This window comes from Scheffersomyces stipitis, chromosome 1 (assembly GCF_000209165.1).
Source record: "Scheffersomyces stipitis CBS 6054 chromosome 1, whole genome shotgun sequence".
NCBI lineage: Eukaryota > Fungi > Ascomycota > Pichiomycetes > Serinales > Debaryomycetaceae > Scheffersomyces > Scheffersomyces stipitis.
In genome coordinates, this window is record NC_009068.1 from 1,933,108 (window position 1) to 1,960,531 (window position 27,424).

Here is a 27,424-nt window from a genome sequence, read left to right on the forward strand (position 1 = left end):
ATGTTTATCTTCTGAATTTCGAATATGGTACGACACCAATGGATTTCTCGGCCACGAGATCAAGAAGATGCAACAGGAGATTGGATTTTCACCAGACGTGCACTTGGCACATTGAGCACTACGACTGGTAGATTTACGAATAGGATCAGCAATTGAGTGAGATTTTCATCCAGATTGATGATTAATCAATATTCTATCGATGCTATCAATGCAGATATTCCAATACTTCTACAACAATTGGCTGTTGCCGTAAAAGTACATAATAAAATACATTATCTTTCCAAGGGGTTGCTTCGTTTCATTGTGGTAGTCATTGTGGTAGTGCGTGATGGAAAGCTCTCTGAACGTGGGGAATTATTGTCTTTCCGTGACAACAATGGCCAACAGTTATTTCCTTTCCAAGGTAGGACGAGAGGTGTACTAAAATGGCCTAAACTAAACCAGCTTCGATGCCGGCAATCCGCCTCGAAATTTCAAGATTAGGTTTGTCATATGAATACGGGATCATTTTGCCTTTTCAGTAACATTTGAGCTTGGTTGCAAGTGGGCCAATGCTGGGACTACTCCGAGCACTTGACTGGAGATGAGATAGAAAAATTGCGAGCAGAAACACCAGTGGGAGCAATTGAATGGACTCTAATCATGTCAACCGTACAGCAAAATAGAAGCATACATGCGAAAGCAGAAAATATTGTATGCAGCTGTGGTCCCACACCTACAACTGTGGGGGTAGTTATCAGAACTGAACTGCTGCAGTCAAAGTGAGTTTGCGATGAGGTTGTCAATGCTACTAGACTGAGAAATGCATGCACATTTCAAGCACATGGAAAATGCCTACAATGAGGAATAATTGTTCTTGATATTATGTTATGTAGATTAAGGTAGAAGCAGAGCTAAAGTTTAACTTTAGCAGAATAACGTTTTTCGACGCTATCCGGGTAAAGCTCGAGTATCCGGTGGAAATGAAGAACCTGTTCATCGTAAAGAGAGACAAACACAGCATGTTCGTCTTTGCCTAGCCTCTGAGCTGCATTTCCCAACTCTACAAAAGGTATCCGGAAGTGGACGACTGAATTCTGCTCGTCCTTACGAGACCGTGCGTTGCATTCGTGCAGTTTGCAGTGAGCATGGTGCATATTAGTGTGTGTCACGAGCACAGAGAAGACAGAAATACGACCGTCTCGGCCCAGACACGATACTAGAACTTCTCGTGATTATATTAGTGGCAGCCCGCCCCACCGCGTGCTTTTCCCGTCGCTCTTTTTTTCCTCTCCATCCGCTCGGTATTTCTCGCTATTCAGACCGTCTAATTAGTACGACGGACCTAGTGGAGCTATGCTCAGTAGTATTTGAATTACATGTTCATCTCTTGCTTCTCCCTATTCCCTAGTGCGCAGTAGCCCACTAGACCCAATTCTCGATAGGGACGTCTAGATTCGCTTTGGTAGTCAATTTGTGTTCTGACAGAATCGATATCTCTCTTCCCAAAGTTCCCTATTTCTCGCTGTGTTCTCGTTAACATTTCAGTGGCCCGCAAATTGTTCCCAGTGACATTTCCATATTTTCCACAAAACTCTCGCTACTTCTCACTATTCACCCCCCGCTTTCCAGCCGCGCACTTCCTCGTTCCCAGTCCGCAGTTTCCCCTATTCTCATCTCGTTCCGGCACAAAATGTCTGTTGTCCCCAGATCAGTCTGTCTGTCCATGGCGCGCGCCCAGCCCGTGAAACCACTGCCAGTGCGTGAATATTCGCTTATCTGGAGCCCAAATACTAACTCAGCCTGGCACACATCCAGACTCAGAACTTGTTGACATTCAACTTAAGTGTCTGTCTGCCTGCTGGAATATATTACACAGCCGTCTGTCTGTCTGGTTCCAGTGTTGAAGCCACCTTTCATATATTTTGTGTCTTGTGACCGTGTGTTTACCGCGATTAAGCCGTCACCACATTCGGCCAACTGTCCTCATCTGCGGTATTATTACATCAGACATTATTGTTCATCTCCGCCAGACTTAAAATTAGAAGACACGATAAACTTTCAAATTTTCATTAGTATTCAGACTTTTCGTTTTTATTCACTTTCTTTTCCAGACTTGCTCCAACAGATCCAGAGCACACCACGTGAGATTCCAACAAACATACCTCAAGGTTTCCGTTTCAGAATTGCCTGTTTGTAAATCTTTGTTTGAACTCACTTTGATCTGAAAATTTCACTGCATCGGACTTCGTGGGATCAACTTTTCACTCTCCATTCAAATAACAAACGAAGATTCCATATAACTATCGATCGTCTATTTATAAGCTTCTGAATCTTCGATAGTATTCATAACTTACCTACATTAACTGTCATATATCCTGAGATCATTTGATATCTTCAATATCAATAACTATCCAATCACTCCCAACATGCTCAAAGGACTCAGAAAGAAGGCTCTGATTCTTCTGATTTCATCCACACAACTGGATACGCCTGCCAACAACTACGACAAGGTACTAAAGCAGGTACGAGACTTTGAAATTGCGCTCCAGGCCATGGATTTCTTGCTAGACGACAGAACCGATGAAGGAACCAAGTTACTTCAGAAGGAAGCGCAGCTCCACAGTCAATCAGGATCCGACCAGCCGGCTGGGATCTTCCCACTTGCTCTCGGAGTTATGGAATTCATTGAAGCTACGCTAGGCTTTGAAACCGAAGTCATGGAACGTGCCAACCGCACACTTTCTGAGGCAGAAACAGCTTCGTTGAACAATTCCAAGTACAATGTGAAATACAGCTTGGCTACATCGTACATCTATCCGCCTGGAACCGAGTTCCAAGTCACGTACGCTGAGCTGACACTTTTGAATGCGTTGGTGATGTTGCTCAAAGAGAACAACGGAATGGTGGAAGGTGCTAAAGCGTTGTTCAAGTTGAGAAGAGCATACCAAACGTTGGATTCAGTATACAAGAAAATCAAGGATCTGGAGCCTATCTTCAATAAGAACTTATCCAAGTTGAAGAAGGAGTCTCTTTCCAACATGAACAATATCAGCACGTCGGATCTCCCTGGTTACAAATCGAATTCTTCTATGTCTTCTAACGGAGGTTCTTCTGCTTCTCTCGCTTCGGATGTGAAATTGATGAAAGACTTGGAGAAAGTGTACCAGATGAGAAAGGGCCGTATAGAGGGGACTAACTTGGGAAATAATGCCCCAGAAAAGATCAATTTCTTCGAAGGCTTTGAAGACAGGTCTTCCAGTAGTATTTCTCTCAATAAAAAACCAAGTTTCATTGATATAGCCCTGACGCCCACGTCTAGAACTCCAGCTCCAAAGACCGAGGAAGCGGAAGCCGTACAACCAGTGGAAAAGGTTGAAGTAGATGACGATGAAGATGATGACGATGACGATGATGACAACTTTTCAGATGCTTTTGAGACACTCCAAGAGCCCAGAGAATTGGCTTATACCGACAGTCTTAACAACGACAATTCGGTTATTTCAGGAGCCGCAGACTCGTCAATTGTTTCATCGGCTGCTACTTCAACTTCAAACTTATCTACGACTGAATCTGCTACCGATAACCAACTCCACGTCTCAACTGTAGACGAGTTTATCCATTCAGGCGTTCAGTTATGCTTCGGCATCTTGCAGGTGGTTCTTTCATTAATTCCACCTGCCATTGGGAAGGTCTTATCCATTGTAGGGTTCAAGGGCGATCGAGAAATTGGGCTCAAGATGCTCTGGAGAACAGCAATCACCAGCAGGAATATACACGGTGAGTTGGCTCTCTTGTGTCTCTTAGTATTCTACGACGGCCCCGTGCAATTTGTAGACGTGGGATTCCAGTTACCGGGCCACGAGGACTCCAAAGTCAAGGACGTTCTTTCCTTAGACGGGAAGACGACTGTGTCTGAGTCTGAGTTGAAGAAGATCTTACAGAATCCAGCATTGTACACCCCTCAATTGTTGAAGAGAGCCAGGGCTTTCTTTCCACATAACGCCCTTTGGTTACTTCAAGAAGGTAGAGTTTTGGCAGCTCAGGGTGAGCTTGAGAAGGCTACTCAGTTGATGCAATCTTTCACAGACGACAAGTCCAACAAGATCCGCATGCAGCAGGTGGAAGCATTATTGGTATTTGATCGAGGCATGTTCTATGCATTTCAACACGACTATGACAATGCTGCCCGGGACTTTGTCAAATTGATAGATATTAACTCGTGGTCCAAAGGTGTTTATTTGTTCATGGCAGCATCATGTTACTTGGAAAAGTACAGAATGATCGAAATGGGCTTGGTCGATGTAGAAGACAAGGAAAAGGAGTTGCGTAAGTACGAAGATTTAGCCGTGAAATACTTTGAATTGGCACCTACGTATGTTCCAAATCATGGACACAACTCCACCAGCAAGAAGCAGTTGCCATTTGACAAATTCTTGTTGAGAAAGTTGAGACATTTGGAAGAGCGCAAAAGGCAGTATCCAAAGTTGAAGTTTGTAGATTTGATTGGTACGTCGTTGATTCACGAATTGGTTTATTTCTGGAACGGCTACAATAGAATGTCAGAAAAAGACTTGCAGTTGTCCTTAAAATTGTTGGCATATTCAGGAGAAGTCAATGCTGAATTGTCTGCCAACAGCGAAACCGCCAGTTACACAAAGATTGCTGAGTCTGAAGATGAAGCTATGATCAGATACTTCTTGCAGGCAATCGTGTTAAGACTGACTGGAAAAGTCAGCGAGGGTCTTTCTATCCTCGAAAATCATGTCATTTCCAAGTATGTCGTGGCCGATCTTCCCCAGTTCAAGTTCAATAAGATGACCTATAGTCCTTATTTGTATCCGACAGCTCTCTACGAAAAGACGATGTTCATTTGGATTTTGAGAACAACCCATGTTGAGAAGTTGGATGTAAGAAAGGCCGTCCAGGAAAGCAAGAACTGTTTAAAGAAGGCAGAGATTGTAGGGGAGGGAGACTACGAGCTTAGTAACAGAACCGGAATGAGAATGAAGGCTGCTGGCGATAGACTTGACCAACTTGGCCATGGTCATTAGCATAAAAATTTCACTGGAGATTACAAAAGTAAAATACATTCATGAATTTTATTGTAAATTTACGTAAATGCAGAGATTAGACTAGTATTTCCCTTAGTAGTTGTAGCGGATACTAGTTGTAGTCAAGTATTACTCTATATTTTGGTTGAAGCAGTGTAAGGTTTCAAGTATTGCTTTTAGTTGAAGTACGTATCCACCATGGCATCTGCCACATTGAACCTAAAGATTAATGAGATAATCCAACCTAAGGCAAGAACAGGCAAGATTCCAGCAATGACTATTAACTGGAGAAGTCTTGCCGGATTATTATTTGTATTTGAGAACATTCCCCCAGCTGCAGAAGTAGTTCTAACATTAGAACTAATGAATGGGAGAGAATTGAACCCATAAAAGGTGATGACAAAGTAATAGCCAATCGAGCCGAAGTACAACGAATTACCCAAGAGGATCGACAAAAACGACCTCCTGATCCGGATCAACGGTAAAAGCAAGAATTGAACAAGATATAGTAAGCACCAAATCACCAAGAATGAATTGCAGTGGATATCAAAACAAAAACCCCACTCAATATAGTTCAAGTTGTACTTGTTCATACCTCCTAAATTCCCATAAGTGTTGTTGAACAACTTGTTGGTCACAAACCACGAAACCGTGGCTATGACGATACCTGTCAAGTAGAAATCAATGAAAACCATATACACTATAAGCTTAAGAATATCCCACACTCTGGGAGAGTACGCCAAACCCCAGGCAACTGCTGAAATCAGTAAGAAAACAGTAAGCAATATAAGAAACAGGGGATCGTCACGTGTATAACTCGACTTACCATTGTTAGAAGTCTGTTGCTTATAATAATAATGAGATCGGTACATCTTCTTGGGATTAATGATCAAGTGAAAAATCTCCCATATGGCAGTTTCAAAATCTAGAGTCGTGGGCTTAAAGAGCCGTCTGGCCATTTTCTTAATGTTCTGGAACTTGCTTGAGAATCTTGAACTCTGACTCCGCAAAGACCTGGTCGTATACGCTGAAGATGCTGTGGATATGAATGAGGCTCCTGTAATAGATCCATGGGTAATTGAGGGATTGGGCCCCGATGGGAACCGCGGCGTGTTTGGGGTTGCCGCGATCTGGGGGAACAAGTCTTGTGTTGTATAGGGCAAATTGGCACGTTTACTCATTGAAAACGGTACGAATTGGTTCTCGGTGAAGAATATACCAGATTTGAGTTTTGTATTTATCAAATATTGAAATTCATGAATCGTGTTTAATATGGAAAATAAGATACAGGAATCCTAATAATGAGGGTTTAGGACCTTGATTGAATATTTGCCACCAGATTCATACCACTCAGAAGTAGCAGATGGGAATTCGGGCCAAACTCTGTAGATCTTAAGCACAAGAAGGGTAAGTAGTTCCCAGTAGATTCAGTTTAGATTGACATGGTTACATTTTATCAATTCAAGAGTCCTAATACTTCTCACGAGCAACTTAACTCACGTGCAATATTACATGTGATCCAGAGGATAGCATATCAAATAATGTTTTATACTCGTCTCTTTCATGTTATATACTTCTGCCTGTAAATGATATAGCCTCTTTCTAGCATTCTATGGTTTTACTTGTATGAGCTCTTTATTATCTTTTAGCAGTTAGGGTGATTTGAAGCTTATCTAACTGATAGGAGATTTAGACGGACCTGCATGTAAAAGGTTCCCGAAGAGAGACGGATTGTACCTATTCTGAAACGAAGATGTTGCAATTTGGTGGCTATGATAAAAAAACCCACGGAGTTATAGATAGAAGAGCAAGAATGGGGTATTAATACCAACAGATTTATGCTGGCTAAAAAAAGAATTGTGAATACTTCTTTAGTGATTCAAGGGCCAAGTTCTATATCTCCAGATGCAGGCATTTTCCGTCATAGAATCGTCACGTGAGAATATTGAATTTGTGAAGTGTATAAAGGACCTGATGGGGTGATCTTACAAATACCAGTAGATGATAAATATTACAACACTCTTCATCTTCAACAAAGATTCCATAGCATTTATCCACTTACAATATAACACATAGCCACATGTTACAACGAAATCGCATCCAGACGAGTCTGTCGACTCAGACAGAGACAACACCTCCGATACTTCGTCTTCGTAGACCCGAAACCCGACAGAAAGAAGACTCCAAAGTGAAATGGACCGAGGATGTAATTGACAATGAACATATGGGTAAACATAAGCTGAAGGTCTGCTGCATTTTCCATCCACATCGTGAGTTTGGACAAAGTTCAGACGAAAGCAGCGATTCTTCTAGTGATTCTAGTGATGATTCAGACTATGAACGCAATAATGACTTCGACCAAAACCATAGACACAGCCATAATTTTGATGATATAAATTCCGATAATAGTCATAGTCATAGTCATGGTCACAATTTCGATGATAAGGATGATATTAGTAATAGTAGTAATAATCAAGATAAAGGTAATACTGGCATGAGCAAACCAAGCAGCTCTAGTCCAGACAATCTTGTGTGTGAATATGGGCACATACACAAGAGAAATAAAAAGGTACGGAAACCGAAAAGGTCTTCCAGTCCAAATGCCTACGAGAGGCAGCCGAATTACAGAAACAAACTGGTTGTGCCTGTGCAAAAGTAGTATTTATTGTATAAATTAGGGCGTAGAGTAACTCAGAGGATATTTTTCTTTAATAGGATATCATTCGAGAGACTTTCAACGATCATATATAGAGAAAATGGGAATAAACATGAACAGAAGCCGTCCTATGTCGAGATAATACTTGAAAGCTTATCGTGAATTAATTGTAGACATGTACAGATTGCGTAATGATAAGACTCTCCTATTAATACACTTTTACCATTTCATTATTTATTTATCCATGTATTAAACTCCGACGAATTTTGAGCACCTTCGAATGTACATTTGCGGTCTTTGAATACTACTTGCAAGCGATCCATGGTGTTCTTTCTATTATGTTAATTATTGTGGCTTCGAAATAACCTTGGCTGCGAAATTTGAGCTGGTTGGTAAACTCTACTCACCAAAATTCATTCATCTTTTACAGCATTCCTATGATTAGCTAATATAACCTCTACTATTCCATCAGTTCAACCTTACATTTTTGGCAAGATCTGAAATATTAATAGTCTTGCTCATTTCGTTGTAATATGTCGAGTCCTCAGAATGATTCTCCTCTGCTGTTCTCAGTCCAAGCTCATGCAGTTGATCATGTTTAGCATTGTGAAACAAGTTTTCTACTTCATCGTTCCACATCTTTTTGAGGAATGCATCCTTATTATCAAAAGTTATGCTATGTTCCTCGTCCAGACTTGTGGAATTGCAGCGATGGTACCAACTGGATTCGTTGGGTTCGAGCTCGTTGAGAAAATGCACCCTATTAACAAACCCAAGTACACCTGTATGGGTTCTCATCTGTTTTTTTACTTTATCCTGATTGGAGCTGACTTTACTGGCAAACCGTAAACGAATCGAAGTATACTGAGACAATATGGTTTCGTGTTGAATTTTCAAGTTGTACGAGTTCAGAATCTCGTATTCGGTTGGCTTGCCTGAGAAACTCGGTACTGTTGTAGGAGATTCAAGCGCATGCAATTCTTTATAATCGAGAATTTTCTGCTGGGTTCTATTGAGCTTTTGAGTAATGGCGCTCGTAGGAGTATTACTGTTGAATCTGTCAACAAAATTGCTTTGAAAATCGTTGATTTCGTTAATGATCTCAGTGAAATCTTGTGATGGGGAACCCGTTCCGTTTTGAGAATTTACACTATTTACAAGAACGGAAGGAGATTTCACCAGGTCAATATTGTAGGGTACATCTGAGTTGTGGAACTCTGGATCGTACTCATTATCCGACTCGTCCAGCTCGCTTTGGAAGTTGGAGATATTGCCGGAGTGAATTGTTTCTGCTGCTACTGATTCTTCTCCGGCCTCGTCTTCCTTGAGCGAAAGCATGGGAACAAGCGAATGCATGCTGTTATGTGCGATGTTGATAATTTGACTCATGCGACTGTAGATCCGACTGGACGTGTTGATATTAGAGTTTGAGTCCGCTTGTGAATTAGCAAGTGTTGCACTGGTATTATCTGACACTTTGCTGGAACCCGACTCTACTAGGTTCTGGAAAGAATTGTCGGTGTTCGAAAGGCCACTAATAGATACGCTGACATTTGTCAGTGGACGCTTGGTATCGTACTCGTCTTTGAGCACAGTTAGAGGTGAGATACTGGCTTTTACGAGGAAGTTCGGTTTCGCTCCGCTATCTTTACTATTTTTGTCTTCTGCGTCTGATTCCGGATTCTGTCCAGCAATATTGAAAGAATTCCAGAGAACAGCAGGAGGGCGACTTGGATGCAGAATTTGCTGTTGCTGTTGTTGTTGTTGAAGTTGCAGACCCTGAAGAAAATGTTCATGCACCATCGGTATATTCTTCTTTCTGTCCGTATCATGCTGGCTGGAGATACTTTGCGCTGACATCGAGCGGGTGAGGGCAGTCTTAAACTGATGATTCTGGTTTATAGCAGTATGAAGCAACTCAGTACTATTTCGAGAGAACCGTTTCCGCAAGTTGGGCGAGTTGGGATCAAATCGTATATAGCTGGTGTCACGAGGTCTGACTTCACTGACGGCTCTGTGGTCACGGCCAACTCGCAGCAATGAACTTTCTCTAGAAGTGTCTCCCTTTTGTCGGTGGACACATTCTGGTCGTCCTCTGTCTTGAGACAGTGTTTGTACAGCATTATTGGTGTCAATCTGATGGGATCCTTTGGAGAGCCGGGCATCTGGAGGAACTGTAGATCGTCGTGCGCTGGGACTTCGTGTCCGAGGACTTCGTGTCCCACGAGCATTTGGCACTCTGTGCTGGGTGGAGATTTCGTTGAACATGGGGAGGTACGAATTACCAATATTGAAATGAAGAAGACAACTTAGAATAAAATGTCAAATATTTCAGTCAAGAAATGAGAATTATAAATTGTCTGATGTGGATCCAAAGCTGCGTCCTGAATTAAAAACTGACAAAGGTACGAATTGGAAATAATGCTGTACTCTCAACCCGTGTCTGTCTGATCTCGAATCTGAGCTTCTGGTGTTAGACTTTCGTGTATGTAGTCTTGTCGGCTGCGTGCCTGACTTTGTCTTGTTAACTTGAAGCTTCCAGTATTTTCGTGTGGGATGAGATCTGGACATAGAATAGACAAAGAGTGGTGAAAGGTTAACAATTCCTGATCCACGGAACAATTAGCCAGCCAGATGAGATGGTCTCCCAGTTTCGGCTCGTATGCAGACACCGGCAGCTCCAAAGCGACAACTAGTCTAATTCGAAAAGTGTCGAATTCGATATTGTCTGGATGTTGGTGCAAGATCACGTTATGTGCCCTGGCCGCGGTTGCAGATAACACACGCCAGTTAAAAAGTGCTGATAAGAAACATTGCAGATCTTGCCGTCCAGACACAGATCCGGCCGTGTCAGGTACAAACTTTGACGGGTTGTAGCCAGCGACCCTTAAACAACATCACCGAGTCCCATAGACCCCTGATTTCCGAAGTTCTGGCTCGTTTACTCACTGGAAATGTCTACAAAAAAAATATTGCACTTCTTCTTATCTCGAAGGGCAGTCGTGCTAAACAGCTGCGGCACAGATGCTATAAATTTTGGTACGGCATATTGCACTCCAAAAATGAATGCCTAATTTAAATAAATTACTATCTTTAAGCAGAGTAGACCACAAGGTAGCGAGTAAAAAGGTTCGTACAGGTTCAATTCAAATTTCATGTCTTGTTCGTTTTGGAACTGTCATGCCAGATTTTTGTAATCCATTTTATGAAAATATGCCTCGGTTGGACCCAGACTATGTGTCTATCCACAAGTAAAAGGGACATATATATTTATATTATTTTATGGTATTGAAGATTTTTTCTCATTTTAGATTTGATGTAAAAAATATTATCATATTTGGATATTGACATAGAGTAGAGAATTATGGAAGACTTGTGCTATTTTTTTCTGGCAAGTGTTGATCTAGATCAGGTATATCACAATCTAGTTAAGTGTTGTGTTGCTGCTGGCAGGGAGCCGTTCCTCGTTTAAGCCATTCAATTTGCACAATTTAGAATCCACTTGCTGTCTTAGCAGCAAAACTGTACCTTTATTTTTATTAGCATAAATATTATATTGCATGAAGTCTCTTGCATGCATATTGTTGAATTGCTTGCTTTAAGAATCCCGGTTCCAAATGATACTCTAATCATTGTTTTGATTCGAAAGCCTTCGTTTCCGTCTTGATTTACGGAATAATAGTGGGAAAACTCAAACGGAAAAGCTCAATTCTTTCATTTTTTTCCTTATTAAAATTCTCTCTCTTGCAAATTGTAGGATATGAAACGAGAAAGTTCCCCAAAAAACAATTAATTTCAATTACATTCATTAAAGATAATACCTACTTAATTCTAGAACGTCGGTAATTGCCATCACCAAAAGAAAATAAATATCTCTTTGTCAATGTGTAATTGTTTGTAATCGATGGGATAGGAGCTGTATGGGATCCCGCAGGCAGCAATCCTCTCTAATGTTTCTTACCAGGAACTTGCTGCATCATAAGTCTCTTTCTTTTTGATGTATGTTAGTGCAGTTCACGAAGATGAAAGATTTTATAAGTAGCTAACCATATCAATAACGATATTCACATAAACGAGGAACTAAGACATAAGGGGTAATGCACTACTAAGCCTCGGTCTGTAAGAAGACTGAAGACGATGCACTGACAAGCTGTTGTATAACTTTCGCCATTATAGATCAACTATACATCTATATATGAGTAGGCCCATCTGAAATTTTTCATCTATTCGCCTCTATTGTAATAATAACAGAGCTGCAAAAAGCGCAAAGTGAAAAAGTAAATTCACCTGCATGCCCATATATAATAATCTATCTGTGTCAATGGATAAAGCGGAGAAGCCAGAACTTTTCCGATCAGTATAGTCAACTTATTATAGGACAATCAAACTGTGGAAGCCGAAGAACGTTACATACACTTTTCAAAATACATACTAAGATGTTCTTAACTTCCAATAATAGTTTTTTATTCATAGATTCTTTCAAACTTCACGCTTCAAACCGAAGCAAGTGCTCTTTCAAGTTCATTTCTGCTCCGCTGATCAACATTTTTCTCCTGGAAGTGATCAACTCGCTCAAGTTGATGATTTGACTACGATGCTTCAAGATGGACGCCACCTTGTTCTTGTTGTGTTTGTCCAACATGTTCTGAAAGATTCCTGATAAGTCCTCTACAGTCTTGTTCAAATAGTCCTGGTTACTTTCAAAGATCTCAGAGAAATTGGAATCTGCCAAATAATAAGCAAAGCAATATGTCCACTTCAACGTCTTACGTCCATTCGCAAGGGCTATGAAGGCATCTGGCAAGAACTGGATGTCTGTCCAAGACAAGTTCGTCTCATGTTCTTTTCTGTTCTCCATGTATAACATGGTTAGGTCATGCAACTTAGAGAGTGTAGATTGGTCTCCTTGCATTGAGCTTTCGTGAATTGAGAATCTCTTATAGAAATGAAGATATCTTTGCAACGAGACTTTACTCTTGATTTTACGATTAGCCACCTCTGAATCTTCGCTGTCTGGCTTGAATTTGTTACACGAGTAGTAGCTATTGTTGTGGTCCTTCCAGTCTCCCAAACAGATCCAGCAGAAGTTGAATTGACATTTTCGACATGTCATATGGTTACACCCTCCGTTTTTTTCGATGGAGGCCTGACATTTGGGACAGGCATTGGTATTTGCGTCTATCCAGTTGGCGGTCTCCGAGTCGTCTTCGCACTTCTTGATCCACAAGCGTACAATCCAACAGGGACACGGCAAATGATTCTCGTAATTACACTCAAAGCAAAACTCGTGATGGTCCGCACATCCTACAATGGGTACTATGGAGATGTCGATGGGCTTTTTATCCTTATTTTCCACTTCATCTTCCTCTAGCCTTCGTGGCGACACGATTTCTGTGAAATGTGTACAATCAGTGGCCGGGCACCACTTGAAGTTTTCGTGTGAATCGATGTAGACCTTGGCTGTGGCAATCAAGAGCGGGTTCGAGCTGAGAGCCTTGCGCACCTTGACCGAATTTGCCAGCTCTACAACGAGAATTATCTCGTCGATGTCTCTATGTGGAATTGTATAGGGACACTCCGGAATTATACAGGTTATGAGTTTACTGTTGCTGATCTCATTATTGATGTAGTGGTAGTAGCAATTGATACAAAACTCATGGCCACATGTCAACGAATATACCGGGGTGGAGACACGGGTCTCACAGCAAATTACACAGTAGTAATTCTGTTTTATTGCAAAAGTATTTTTACTAGGCTTTCCGAATGGTAATCCACAGCTCTCGTAGAATTTCTGTTGATCGTCAAAGTACGAGTTAATTACATCTTCTGTTTGCCATTTCTTGTACTGTAACATGATTAATAATTCGTCTGTAGTACAATTCGGCAAATGAGCCTTATGGAGCTTGTCCATCTTATCTAGAAACCTCAGTTCTACAAACTTCTGGACGGTCCAGGGTCTATATATGACCTCGTTGAAGTTGCTGACCTTGGAGCCGTCATTATCGTCGTTTTTGGATATCTCTATGGGATCGTCTTCGCTATCAATGATATCTTCATCCTCGGTTTCGAACGAGAAAGTATCGCTTTCGTCTTCGAACTCGAATTCTAAGTCTGTCATAGTACTGGTTAGGGTCTGTCAATATCTGTCTATCAATAAACAATACTTGTAATATCAATATCTTTTTCAATGACCAAATGAGTCTATCACAGTTAAATGAAAAACAGGAATGCCAATATGAACAATGAAGATTTCAATTTCAATCAGGTTTCACGATGAATAACAGTATCAATGAGAAGTTCAATATCGATATCGGTATGGATCTCGGTGCTATCTGAATCAACTCTGGGGGTGGAGATCTCTCAAGTCTCTAATAGTGATAGTGAATTTCGCAATGGATCTATATGATATATCGACTGTTTCAGACTATGTGTCGCGTGCCTTTTCTGAAAAGTCTATCTATTCCAAACAACGAGTCCCGTGCACGCCTTCTATAGCCTTATATGACCCAGACTTGATTACAACGGTGTTGAGTGGCAAGAATAGAGCCCTGTGACCTTTACTAAAGAAATCAGGTATATGCGCGCTTTGAGTTCAAAATCCCCGTCCATAGTTAAGCTTTTCAGGATTCTTATCAAGTGAGTAGTAAACCAAAATGACTTTACTATGAACAGATGGGTGGACATAAATGATCTCGTTGTATAGCTATATCGTAAGAGGATACATATCGTTCTTTGCTACTTCACTTTTACTTGTTTTCCTCGGTATTTACCTAGTTCATCATACTATTCTATTTATCATTTCAATTTATCTACCATTTTTCATTTCTATTTATATTTCTAAAGTCGTTATTGTATCTAATGCTTGTCAATAAACTTAGCAAGAATCTTCTTCTCCTGTATGACTAGACTTTCAATGAGCTCACGGTGGGGGCTGGCCACAAGCTCAGGATACCGTGCCAATCTGTCCTTTGCCCAACTCTTGATAAGCTTATTGTAGGACTCAGTAGTCTTTTCTTCTCTAGCCATCAAAAACTCAGAAACTACCTTCTCCCGTTTTCTCTCTGTCTTGGCCAGCTTGAAGTTGCGCTTGAAGTCGTTGTAACTCAAGTCAAGTAGATTCAACAAGGGGTACACCTGTTTTGGGATATCTCCATTGTAGTAAACCCTCACAGACAATTGCCAGCTCTCTGGAATATCCTCTTCTTCTTCTCCGCAACATCCATCTTCACATCCATCATCGTCACAACATCCTCCATCATCGTCACAACATCCTCCATTTTCGTCATGCTCGTGTTCATGTTCAGGATTACTATGGTCATGGTCATGTTCATGTTCATGGTCATGGCTCTTGTTCTTACGATTCTCTTCCAAAATTAATCCATTGACTATTTCAAATCCATACTTGTCATACCAGTCGAGTTTCTCATCAAACTGCTTGGCCTTATCCTTAGACATTTTGGATTTGATGTCTTTGATGTATCTGAACATTTGTACAGAAAGCAAGCAATAGTCATTGACATTGTCGTCTACAATGAAGCCGTATTTCTGAAGCAAATAAGGATTCGATAATTCATTACCATAAGAGTTAAAGACTTCATATGAGTACTGCTTCTCAGGTGGCCTGACAAGGAGAACGTCACAGCACTTGGAACTTTCGGCAAGTTCAGCAGCCAATTCTTCCTTATTTGAAGTATTCATTTCCATTGGGCCCTCATTTTCATTGCTTTCTGTACCTGGATGATCGTCATCTTCGCTAAGCGTTAGAGTAGAAACTTCTTCAGGGTCTTGCATTGTCTCTGTGTCAGAATCTTCTTCTGATTCGTTTTCTTTCTTCATTTCTTCCTCCATTTTCTTGATATAATCCAAAGTGATTTCCTCGATTTTTTCTTCTTCCATTTCTGCATCATTATCTCCTTCGGTATCTTTTTCTACACCTTTATCGTCTTCTTCGTCTGAGTTTTCTTCGTCTTCTTCTTCTTCTTCGTCGTCGTCATCATCTCCTTCGTCTTCTTCTTCATTTACATTTGCTTCCTCATCTTCACCCTCAGAGTCCGTATCGAACAGAATCTGGAATGGCTCATCCCAGTCCTGATGTTCACATTCCAAGTCTCCACATATGTCACATACGTTACCATCACATACAAAATGGATATTCTCGTTACCTTGAATCTTCCCTTCGACCATGGACGGTTGTATATGGTTGAACAAATCTGCAGCTGGAACTAATGCCAAGCCATGGAAATCATCTATTGTGAAAGCTCTGGATATGACAGCCAGAATGTACCTTCCAAAAGCGGTGAGTTTGTCACCATATTGATTTTTTATGGTATCCACAACTTCCTGTCTATCCAAGTCTGTTCCAAATGCTATCTTGTCAAGTTCAAGAACCTCAGGAATAGGAACAACGAGTTTCTGAGCTGAGGCGAAAGAACAAGCCTCAATATAGAAGTCTATAAGTTCTGCGTCCAGAAGCAAGTCTTTCATATCAATTTCCGAATTTTTCAAATTCTGCTTGTCGTCTTCACTCCAAAGACAAACAGGAACCGAGGAGCCAGCGATGTCGATCAGTTGCAAATAGGCATACCATGGCGACTTGGAACCAAGTGCTACTTCATAGATCACAGATATAATCACTCCATACATGTCACCAGCCAAATCGACTTCGTCATTTTCAGGCTCATAATCGACTAGAAGATTATAAATAGACGCGTTCTTAGGTGAAAGCAAATTGGACTTGGGGATTCGAAGAAGTAGAGGGTCTTCAGCCATCTCCTCTTCTATATGGTCTACTAGCTCATTAGGTAAGAATACACCTAAACCACCAAAAGTGGAGCTTTCAATGCGCAAATCTTCTCGCCAGTACGCATTTTCATGTAGCCACTTCACGAGAGACTCAACACGTTCGCTAGAGGTCGAAGACATGGCCAATGGATGATATTCGGTCGGAAAGAGAAAGACCCGTAGCTCATAAGTCTTAACTATTGCACCTGATATTAAGTCTGTCTGCAGTACCTAGCCTCATCTACTTTTTCAATCTCAACTTTTCAGCCCGGAGCCCGACTAACAAAATACATCCGGGTAACACCTCCAAAATGAAAATTTTCGATTTTTCACTCGTTACCTGCAGGATGACAAATTACTATAAATACTAGCCCTTCCCCTGGTCTCCCTTATTCTGTCGGCATCATCAGTAGTGGTTATACTATATCTAATATATATAACTATTATTACATAAAGACTTTTAGCGGGCCCGTCTGTTGCAGCATCGATGTGCACGGGCGACGTCTGCTATCTACCCATAGCTAAGCATTGGTTGACCCTACTAACAATTCGGTCACAATCAGTACTTCGTTTCGGTCTTTTAGAGGATATCGGCATTACATGTGTTTGAATAAGCTCTGATAGTATGGTGTTTACACGTGACTATTCAGATGAAAGCATGGTGCTACATACGTAGACATAAAGGCTGTAGTTTTGTAGTTGAGTGGACTTAATTGTGTGGACTACAAATTATCATCACTAGAATGTAGCTCTATTAGTGACCTAATAATTCTCTCGATTTTCAGCTGGAAGATAAACCTCATATTTGGTTAATGTTCAAAACATAAGGTAGACCAGGCGATCTAACTACAACTGGAGGTCTGTACTCGAATGGTTTCTGAACGTTTGATTTTTGAATATTAGTAGAACTTCTGCGCTACAGAAGGCAAAAATCTCATCTTTACTTGCACGCTTTTTCAAAGAGAAAAACTAACATCTTTGAAGAACAGTTCGGCCACGTAATCAGAGACATAATACAACTTCTCGTACTTTCACTCTTCTTCTACTGCTGAATGCTTTGCAAGAACTGGATACTGAAGTCCTCATGAAGTCACGTGATATTTGGTCACACACACAAATCAAAACTTTTTTTAAAAATTGGAATCTTTACTTGAATCTTGGAAATTGCCATCTTTAGCATCGACAACTACATTCACTATGGCCCACAGATTGATTGTCAACGTGGTTCTCACGGGAGCCTCTGTGTTTGGCAGAGCTTTCACTGAAGCTTACAAGCAAGCAGCCAAGGCTTCTGCTGCTGGAGCTGCCGCGGGTCCCGCCAAAGCCAGTTCTGTTGGAGGAATCCCAGTAGATGAAGCACTCAAGATTTTGGACTTGGAAAAGAAGGAGTTGAATTTGGCGAAAATCGACGAGAAGTACAAGTATCTATTTGAGGTAAATTCAAAGGAAAAGGGGAATTCGTTCTACTTACAGAGTAAAGTGTATTACGCCATGGATACGTTGAAGAAAGAGCTTGAGTTTTTAGAAAAGATTAAACAGAGCAAAAGTGAAGCGTGAAGTGGAAATGAAGGGATGAAAGAAAGAGCATAGTAATCATAATGAGGTATCCGGCCAGACAGCTGGGTGCCTATCTGTAAATAGTCTGGAATATATTTTAAAGAATTTGAAATGGATGTAGAGAAGAGTCAAGAAAAGTAGAAGTCGGCAGTTTTCGAAAAAGATTATGTACTGATGAAGCTGTAAGGAAGAGGGAGAGGTACTTGATAGCAAAGAATAAGATTTCAACGAGAATGAAAAATATTTGTATGGTGGAAGGAAGTTCATGGGAGGAGAAACGAGCAGTTTCAGACAAGAAGCAGATGTGGCGAATCTTGATAAGAATGTGAATAGATAGCAGCTGTATTTTGCTTTGGCTGTGGCCAACTCTATTTCCATAGATTATACCTATTGAGACTATCAAGCCAGTCAGCTACTCTTCAAATGTAGTTCCTTCGTAGGTAATTGACTGTAATGTGCTATTGAAAGAAGCAGAGACAAAGAACGGGGCGACTTCTTTCGGGTTTCTGGATCTTACAATCTTACACCGTCCAAGTGTAATATTGATATTTGTTGGGACTAGATTCTTGGGATGGGATCAGATGATGCTAGAGAAAATAGGTCAATTTTGGGCCAAGATCATGTGGTAACCTGGTTCGAAAATATATCCACCATACCGTTCCTGACATCGCCAAAGTCACCAGTTCCATGTTTGAAGTTGTTATTGGTTCATTTTAAGCTGGAAAGCACAGCATTTTCTTGTTCTAGTATAGGTGAATTGTAGGACCATTTGCTTCTGAGTTCAGGGTCTGGAAAACTCGCAGCCAAAGCAGTGTGAAATAATATTCTTCAATTTCGCAACCATTTCTCGAACACCATCAACAGTAAAAGCGCCATGTATTTCACAACTTATAAATTTACAAAGTAAAAGAAACTGGAAACGTTCAAGTTTATCTTCCCACAATCGGGTTACTTTTGTCGTATGCCTCTAAACGACTTGGCCCTCTCTTCCCCCCCCAGCTGCGGTCTTAACTATGTGCGAGGCTGAAGCTCGTTTGAATCTCTATGTGCACCACAATAAACGATCGTATAGTTAGCGAAAAAAATGTTATCGTATACGAAGCCTCTGCAATGAAACCTATATGTTATTCTTCCAGACATTCTCGTTTGTTCACGGTATATCACTATAGTGGAGATAGTCATAAGTTGTAGTAATAGCTTCGATCGAGCCATCCATCGCCGAGACTGCTAATATATAACTATACGTTTGTTTGCCCGAAGCTCGAATCTTTCTCATTTCACAAGACAGACAATCAGAACGAAAGAATCGAATACAACAGGACCAGAACATCTACAATATCATCTACCAGACGTTACATCCACTATACTCTACTCTAACTACCACTCATAAATACAGACAAACAGTGCTGTCCAATTGTTGATTACTCATCGTTATCATATTTTTCACTTTCATAAATTTCATAAATTTCATTTCACTTCAGTTCGTTCATGACAAATAAAGAGGAAGAGCAGCTTCTTCAGGATGCGCTGACGCTTTTGATGTTCGCCAACGTAGCGGCAAAGCAACAACAGCAACATATCAAGAACACTTCTGCTAGCCATAGTCCTCTTCAAACTGCTACGTCACCGGCAGCCTCCTCCGTGACCCCACCTCCGGCCAATCCTTCGACTTCGTATCAGCAAATCCAACAACTTCAAAACCAACAAGCACAGCTTCAAACTCAGTTTCAAAACCATATTCAACATGGTGCGATAAAAGTAGAACCAATTCAAAAGAATCAAACTCAACAAAGTCAGCTTCAGCCACAACTTCAACAGAGTCATCAACCTCAGAAACAACTTCCACCGTTTGATTACTATGGAGCTCAGAATCGCCCAGCAGTTTCTTCCAATATTGTCCCAAACCCTGAAAAGTTCTCGACTTCGTCGTCTCTGTCTACGGTTTCGCCTCCTACGGCTTCGTTTGTGCATAATCAAGACCTCAGAGAGGCATCTAGACCTCACCTTCCACATAAAAGTTCGTTGAGCATTCTTATGAACAGTCCAGAACCACAATCCATGCCATTCTCGCCTTCTAATGTGTCAACTCTTACAAAAGATTCTCAGATTTCACAAACTTCCCAGGTTTCACAGCAGAAACGCTCGGCTTCGCTTGAGGATTCTAATCTTCCCCAGAAAGGCAGTTTTGTCCAACAACACAAACGCTCTAAATCGACCCCAGAGACCGACAAAAAGACACCGGCTTATAGACACATTGTTCTTTCTCCTGGCCCAGCAAACGTAGCTCTCGCCAGAGGCATCAACTTGGAAACAGGAGAAAGAAATAATAACAATGCGGTGATAGCTGCTGCTGCATTAGCAGCTGCTGCAGATATACCGTTGCCGTTGAAACATGTAAAAAGAAACGTAGAACCAACAGTTTCTAAGTCTACAACAGTAAAATTTGCACACATAGTATCAGAACAAGAAGCTGAACCGGCTAAAACTGTTCAAGTAGCACAACCTGTTGCAAAAGTTGAGCCGGAACAAGTTCCACTAGCAGTTCCAAAACCAGTAGTGGTTCCTACACTTCCTGTGACATTACCGGTCATGGCTACAAATCTTCGAGAAAAGGAAATCAAAATAACCAAAGATGAAGATCAGCTTACCGAAGCAGAGGTAGACGAGAAAACAGACGATGAACGCACAGACGATGAATATTCCTCAGCGAGAGGAAGTAAAACAGAAACAGAAACAGCCTCGGAAATCTTCGAAGTAAAATCAGAAGTTGAGGGCCCAAGACAAGAACAAGTAGTTCAACTTCAACTTCAACTTCAACAAGAAGCACAAGAACAGGAAACTCATGCACATCAAGAACAGGCCCAAGTTCAACAAGAACAAGAACAAGAACAAATTCAAATTCAACGAGAACCAGAAGCAAAACAAGTTGAACAAGAACAAGAATCACAGGAAGTTCAACAACTTGTAGAAAGTGATGATCAGGACTATGAACGGGAAGAAAAAGTGGACACAGAGATTCAACATGAAGAACAAAAGATCGATTTTAAGGCACCTCCTCTTTCTTCATATCAGGTTGATCCTGATTCTGGTTTAATCGGATGTATCTGTGGAATTTCTGACGATGACGGGTTTACTATCCAGTGTGATGTGTGTTATAGATGGCAGCATTGTGTCTGTATGGGTTTCAAGACAAGTGAAGAAGTGCCCGAAGACGAGTATACTTGTTATTACTGTGACAGAGCCAAGTGGGGAAAATTTGACCCACTAGAATGTCGCAGAGAAACGTTGGATCGTCTAGACAACGATAGTCGACAGCCTCAATTACTGCAAGAATTGAACGAAAGGCAACAGCAAGAACTTGCGGAATTTCAGGAGAAGCAGAAGCAAAATGGCAAGAGAAAGCCGCTGAACTCTGATAAAAACGACAAGCGACGTAAAGTGGAAAGTCAAGTAGAAAAGAGAAAGGACTCCTCAGCAACTGAAGTACAGCCAAAGAGTCAAACTCCTAGCGATACCCTTCCAAACAAAGACAATGAGTTGTTAGAAGATGGAGTCACAGCAGAGTCGTATCAATCTGTGTATTATAAGCTTAGAAAGAACGACTACAAGAGACAGTCTATAAGCGATTTCTTTTCTAGAATAGGTACTGAGTTCTTCAACGAATACCTTTCTTTGGACCCAAGCACAAAAGCCTCCAAAGAATTGAGAGGGATCAAAGTGATGTCTATGCCTGAGTTTAAAGCTATTAGATTGAGCAAATTGAATTTGCCAAACCATCTTAATTATATTAGCGAGCACAAGAACAATTTGTCCAAGAAGAAGTTGTTCAACGACACTTCGATACAGGTTAGACAGTATTCCGATAATCAGAAGCAGAAGTTTAATGGAATCTCCAAGTTGTCACTTTTTATCACGTCCACTAATAGCGATAGTTTGACGATCCCAGCCAACACTGCGATTATCGAGTATTTAGGTGAAATTGATCTTTTCAAGAACTACGTCAGGGATCCTATCAACCAATATTCCAGCTGGGGTACCCCAAAGCCCAAGGTTCTTCGTACAAGTCTCAAAGTAGCACAGGACAACAATTTGGAAGTTGTTCTTGACTCCAGATTTGTGGGTAATGAATCTAGATTCATTAGAAAAGCTTGTCCTGCTTCCACAAATTGTAGAATAGAGCCAATTTACATTCCTGAAGACAATTCGTTTCGCTTCTTAGTCGTGACAACAAAGCCCATTAATTTGAAGTCAGAATCTGCTGATGAAGAGTTGCGCCTTGAATGGGAATGGGATCCACAACATCCCATCCTCAAGCTTTATGAAAATAACAACTCTGAGAAGTTTGAGCAATTGGTGAATGCTGATAAATCAGCATTAATCACCTACATCGACAATATTTTGCATTTTGCCGAGTGCGGCTGCTCAACAGCAAACGCTTTTTCCTCTTGCGCTATTTTTAAGATCAAGAAGGCTACTTCGTATTTGTTGCGTTCAACTAGAAAAGCATCATCTATCAGCAATTCCAATCTAGCCAAATCAAAAGAGGAATTGATACTTCCTAGAAAGGAAAAGGAGTACATTTCTTGGGAAGAAAGATTGTTGGAAAGAGACAACATCATACAGATGAATCTTTCAGTAACTACTGAACAGATTAGCGAAGAATCAAAAGAAGAGTTGAAAAACGATAATGAAGTGGAAGTCGATAACGAAGAAGTTAAGGGAGAAATTAAGCCAAATTATCTTTTCAAGTTGCCTTACAAGCAGCAATTGCTCTCCAAGAACAGGGGCCGTAAGATCGTAGTTCGTCCTGGATCTTCTTCTGTAGAAGGAGATGTAAATAGCGGAACAGCCCACGACGAGTTACCATTCCCAATTGTGTCTGACTTAGTAGTCAAGATCGAGAAAAGTATTGACGAAAAGCTTAAGCCAATGGTCAAGGAGGTGGAAGAGAAGATAACTACTGTCCTTGAGTCACTTCCAAAGCCTTCGGCCACGCAAGAAGAAACGTCAAAGAAGGATGAAGTTATTGCTGCTGTGGAAGAAATACAACATGTTCTCAAGAAGGAGACAGAAGATCAAGTCAGCTCTCTTCCACCACTTTCAACTGAAACTTCTTCAGAAACTAAAAAGGTGGAAACTTCTGATTCGACAACAGCACAGGCACCACCTCCGGTTGTCAAGAAATTATCATTCGCTGACTATAAGAAGAAATTGAAATAATAGAATAGGTTATATATTTATAATGAGTAATAATGTACTATATCATATTTTCATTCATAATAGGTGATGTACCATACGAGAGTATTGTGAGATATTAAGGAAAATTGGAGCAAAAGGATTGTCGACATGGTATGGAACTAAAATGCGATTTTGATAGCATGTATTTCTGAAGTAGCTTCAGAACATTTTTCGCAGCCATCGATAAATGCTTTAAGGAACTTCCTCTAAAAATTATTAGGTACTAAACGATGTTTAACTGTCTACATTATAGGAATTCTACCAAAATAAACTAGAGCAATAATCTTATGTATTTGAACGGTGACAATTATCCTCCATTTACTATATGGTTATGAAAATGCTCTTTCCTTAATGGCATGGCTATCAAGTCAGGCCTATTTACTACTTAGTTGACAAATGTTCCTCTAATATACGGAATGGTTGGAGGAACCTTAAACTTCCAGTTTGGTATTACCTAATCATTAAGTGGTATCCTTAGGAATTTGTAGATACTTCGGTATTCCTTTTGGCAGATGATCTATGAGGTGGGTCACGTGTCATTTTGTTTTAAGAAATGGCATGTATCACGACTAAAGTCAAAACTACATAGTACAGAGTGTATAAACCATCCATCCATACCTAGAGGAGAGGAGAGCCTTAAATAAAACTCCGGAAGATAATACCTAAACTCATAGGTGAATTTTCCGGAAAACTTAGGTCTTGGGGGTTAATCACGTGCCTGGTAGCGTGATAAACGCGTGACATGACACAAAAATCTTGAACCGGCACCTTTTTAACTCAAACAAGACGCCTGCGTAGCGTAATGGTTAACGCGTTTGACTTCTAATCAAAAGATTGCGGGTTCGACTCCCGCCGTGGGTTTGTTTTTTCTATTTTTAATAATGGCCAACCTAATTTTTATGATAATGCCAATAATCTCTTCATTTTTTAATTGTTCTACACGTATGTTTTACCCCATGAAATGTATTAAATAATAAAAATTCCCAACGAACGACGAAGTATCAACCCCTTAATAAATCGTCGAAAAAGATGACTCGGCTCTAATTATAAGTTAACAAAAATAGTTTAATGGATCCCTTAATTCATGAAATGTGACAAGCAACGAAAGAAAATGTACAATAGTCATTCCGTAGAAGCAGCCTCCGGTTTTGGCATATATATAGTGTGTGTGTGTGTGCCAAAACTTTGAGCCATCCTATAGGATTCTAGCTAGAGTACATTTACTTTGCTTCCTTGTCGGTCAAAGACAATTCTTCTTCTGCACCGCTGCCTGAGACCAACTTCTTGTGCTTAACCTGTTCAAATAATTCTTCCTTCTCTTCCTGGGTCAACTCGTCCTTCTTCTTGCCCTTGACGTAGTACATAGGGTTCAACTTACCAAGAGTCAATCCCTTGGCAAATGGCAAGTGGCCAGTCTTTTCTTCGTAGTACATCAATACAAGAACAGCAATGACAGCGAGCCAGTAGATGTTATAGGAAATGACAGAACCGTATGTAGCAGAGTTTTGCCAGCCCAACAAAGCGTTGAACACATCCCAACCGTGATCGGTAAGAGGGTTACAACAGTTCACGTGCCATACAGACTTGGCGATATCGTAGGTACCTGGGCCAGAACCGTTTTCAGCAGCATCACCACCGGTTTGCTGGGAGTACTTGTAGTTTTCAAAGAACCAAACACCCCTGGAAAACAACCCAGCGGCGATCAAGTACAAGATACAAGTGGAGATGACCAAGAAGATCTGCAACGAGACACTGGAGCCGAAGTAGTACAACAAGACACCAACTACAATACCAGCAATCAATCCACAGACAACAGGAAGAGGGAAAGAACTGGCAGGCTCGGAAATACCGACACCTCCTACGAACACTACGGCTTCCAAACCTTCTCTCAAACAGGTGATGAATGGCAAGAAGAAAAGAGCATATCTCTTAGTCAAGTAGCCAATCTTCCACTTTTCAGCTCTGGAAGATGGCTTCTTAAGCAAAGCACGGGCTAACTTAACTCTCCACTTTTCCTTCATCTTGTTGATACGAAGCATGGGGATACCCATTACCGAAATCAAGACCGTAGCGATAATACAAAAGATACCTTCCCACAAGTCTTCAGACTTAGACCAGATATCCCTACCCAAACCGTAGAAAGTACCAATAAAAGCACCACCGATAATTAAACAGATTAGGACACCTAGCCCTGCGCCGATCCAAACCTGTCGGACAAGTTTTTTGTAGACCAAGGGGTCGTCAGAAGCACCTCCTAAACCTTGCTTCAAGAAGGCGAGAAGCACCGAAACCACAATCACGGCTTCCAATGCTTCTCTGAAGACCACAAAGAAGATCTGGACGTTGAAAACGTTGACCATTCTGTGGAGAAGTTACGAGTGGTTAAGATTGAAATGGAAACTGGAGATTTTACTAGCAATTAGCAATAGCAATCTCACAATTGGCAATCTTTATCCTGTTTTCTGAGCTCTTTAAGGGGAAAGAGACTCGCACCACAGGCTAAGGGGTGTGGGGTTATAGAGGAGTCAAAAAGGGTAACTCAAGAAATGAAGAGCTATGAAAAAAAGAGTCAACTAGCAGCAGCTATAGCAATTGTTGTTGACTTAGGCGTGTGAAGACTGTTCTCGAACAAGAGAAAGCTGTAATATTGACAAATTTCCAAACGAGATATTCACGGCTATTTATGCTGAAAGCCAGACCAACGGTGAAATTTTCAGAAACTTTTATCTGATAAAAATGTCATGGCCAAGACATTTGGATGAGCCCACAAAATATTAGTGCCAAGCCTGCGCCCGTAAGCATGGCCAGCCCGCAGAGTTGTGAAAATATTTTTTGTGATTTGTCGAGTCTGGAAAGGTATGGCCATAACAGCAGTATGGTCCAAGACTTTTTACACTGGGCCTGACACTTTTCTAAATACCACTTTTCTTAACAGGGGCCAGGTCGCTGTCAGCCGTTCTCAATTTTCTGTGTCTAAATTGGGGCTCAGATGCAAAGAAGCTTTTAGCCGGACGCGCGACTGATCTGGTGTCGGCCAGTATAAAGCAACAGAAAATACGCAACCAGACAATTTGATTTTGACCAAATAATCTTGGTAGATAAAATAGATAATTCTGGTATTCGAAATTTGGGTTGCCCGTCAGTCAGCGTCAACGTCTTCACGTACCTTCCCATACTCCTTGCTTGCATATGAAACTTCGAGTCGGCCTCAATTACAAGAGCCAAGACTTTTCGTCACTTGGAAAGGCTCTCAGCAAATGGTATCCCGCATATTCTCGACGTCATCTCCGAATCCGGAATACCTCTCCAGCTGATGATATCAAGGCCAGGACCAGGTAGAAAGGTCAGGTTGCTTTTGTAGGTTTATCGAAGACACTCAGTATTGGTTCTTGCTGATTATCGTACAGCAGAATTCGAAGTTCGCAACCCGAGGGTAAAAAAGCTTAGTTCCGGAAAAGTCGAAAGTCGGTCATTCCTTGAGAAATGTCGCACATTAAAAATACTGTCCCTACTATTTTGTCTTGCAGTATTAACCAGTATACAAAAGTTTATTACCCTGAACTCAGCAATTTTTGAGATTTACAATGAACCATTTTGAGTCACTGGTACGAAAAGTGGTACTATACCGATTCAACAAAGAGGTGGTAATTGTCTAATTTACAACTCCAATGGGACCCAAGACAGAGGATTAAAGAGCATGAAAAGAGGGTAGACAGGAAAAAGAGATGGAACGGAAGCTAAGGTATAAATAAAGATGGAATTACCTCAGAAAGAGAAGAATACTGTAAAATTGTAAGTCAATTAAATACATATATATCAATTGACATTTGTATCATACATACATTTCTCAATTGAACATAAAAGGATTCTTGGAGCAGATAACCAATGCCAATATCAACGGATAGTGAAGGCTATAGACAGTACCCCTGTGGTCCAACAACGTTTGTGACCAATGAAACTGGTTGGCAATTTATGCTGTTTGCTTACAGCTGCGGATATGAAGAAGCCCGGATGGCCCAAACATCTGAAGCTGTAAAAATCAATTTTATGGGATTGTTTGTTACACTATTAATTCTAGTGGGAATTGTGCTGGCTGACACCAGCATAAGCGTTGCAACATCCAGACGAATTAACTCGGGTAGCCCAGACGGTGGAGACG

General features: G+C 40.9%; 9 protein-coding genes across 9 annotated transcripts; 4 read left to right on the top strand and 5 right to left on the bottom strand. All coding sequences in view use genetic code 12, as the record gives it.

Annotated features, from left to right (window-relative positions):
• Positions 1–1,914: 1,914 nt before the first annotated feature.
• PICST_68670 (predicted protein) lies at positions 1,915–5,087 on the top strand. The gene is made up of 2 exons (XM_001387573.1): positions 1,915–3,240; positions 3,496–5,087. The coding sequence occupies exons 1-2, from the start codon at positions 2,409–2,411 to the stop codon at positions 5,031–5,033; spliced, it is 2,370 nt and encodes a 789-aa protein (XP_001387610.2). The 5' UTR covers positions 1,915–2,408; the 3' UTR covers positions 5,034–5,087.
• A 122-nt stretch (positions 5,088–5,209) lies between these two features.
• On the bottom strand, positions 5,210–6,214 carry PICST_52814 (predicted protein; the record flags this gene model as incomplete). Its single annotated transcript, XM_001387960.1, has 1 exon — positions 5,210–6,214. One exon carries the CDS (start codon positions 6,212–6,214, stop codon positions 5,210–5,212), a length of 1,005 nt encoding a protein of 334 aa, XP_001387997.2.
• An 899-nt stretch (positions 6,215–7,113) lies between these two features.
• Positions 7,114–7,692, top strand: PICST_28729 (predicted protein; the record flags this gene model as incomplete). Its single annotated transcript, XM_001387574.1, has 1 exon — positions 7,114–7,692. One exon carries the CDS (start codon positions 7,114–7,116, stop codon positions 7,690–7,692), a length of 579 nt encoding a protein of 192 aa, XP_001387611.2.
• A 465-nt stretch (positions 7,693–8,157) lies between these two features.
• On the bottom strand, positions 8,158–9,957 carry PICST_28730 (predicted protein; the record flags this gene model as incomplete). Its single annotated transcript, XM_001387961.1, has 1 exon — positions 8,158–9,957. The coding sequence occupies one exon, from the start codon at positions 9,955–9,957 to the stop codon at positions 8,158–8,160; it is 1,800 nt and encodes a 599-aa protein (XP_001387998.2).
• Positions 9,958–12,175: 2,218 nt separating this feature from the next.
• PICST_52835 (predicted protein) lies at positions 12,176–13,546 on the bottom strand (the record flags this gene model as incomplete). The annotated part of the gene is given in 4 exon segments (XM_001387962.1): positions 12,176–12,278; positions 12,300–12,536; positions 12,555–13,033; positions 13,076–13,546. Coding segments are annotated over 4 exon segments (1,290 nt in total), but the record flags the coding sequence as incomplete, so codon positions are not given.
• Positions 13,547–14,544: 998 nt separating this feature from the next.
• Positions 14,545–16,611, bottom strand: PICST_52332 (predicted protein; the record flags this gene model as incomplete). The annotated part of the gene is given in 6 exon segments (XM_001387963.1): positions 14,545–14,939; positions 15,000–15,365; positions 15,423–15,578; positions 15,624–15,716; positions 15,789–16,461; positions 16,480–16,611. 6 exon segments carry the CDS (start codon positions 16,609–16,611, stop codon positions 14,545–14,547), a joined length of 1,815 nt encoding a protein of 604 aa, XP_001388000.2.
• Positions 16,612–17,667: 1,056 nt separating this feature from the next.
• PICST_9166 (predicted protein) lies at positions 17,668–18,000 on the top strand (the record flags this gene model as incomplete). Its single annotated transcript, XM_001387575.1, has 1 exon — positions 17,668–18,000. A coding segment is annotated over one exon (333 nt), but the record flags the coding sequence as incomplete, so codon positions are not given.
• A 1,180-nt stretch (positions 18,001–19,180) lies between these two features.
• PICST_80251 (histone deacetylase complex) lies at positions 19,181–23,300 on the top strand. Its single transcript, XM_001387576.1, has 5 exons — positions 19,181–19,785; positions 19,897–20,106; positions 20,134–20,583; positions 20,977–23,079; positions 23,188–23,300. Exons 1-5 carry the CDS (start codon positions 19,516–19,518, stop codon positions 23,245–23,247), a joined length of 3,093 nt encoding a protein of 1,030 aa, XP_001387613.2. The 5' UTR covers positions 19,181–19,515; the 3' UTR covers positions 23,248–23,300.
• Positions 23,301–24,216: 916 nt separating this feature from the next.
• Positions 24,217–25,879, bottom strand: FTR2 (plasma membrane iron permease). Its single transcript, XM_001387964.1, has one exon. It carries the CDS (start codon positions 25,623–25,625, stop codon positions 24,486–24,488), a length of 1,140 nt encoding a protein of 379 aa, XP_001388001.1. The 5' UTR covers positions 25,626–25,879; the 3' UTR covers positions 24,217–24,485.
• Between the last annotated feature and the right edge of the window lie 1,545 nt (positions 25,880–27,424).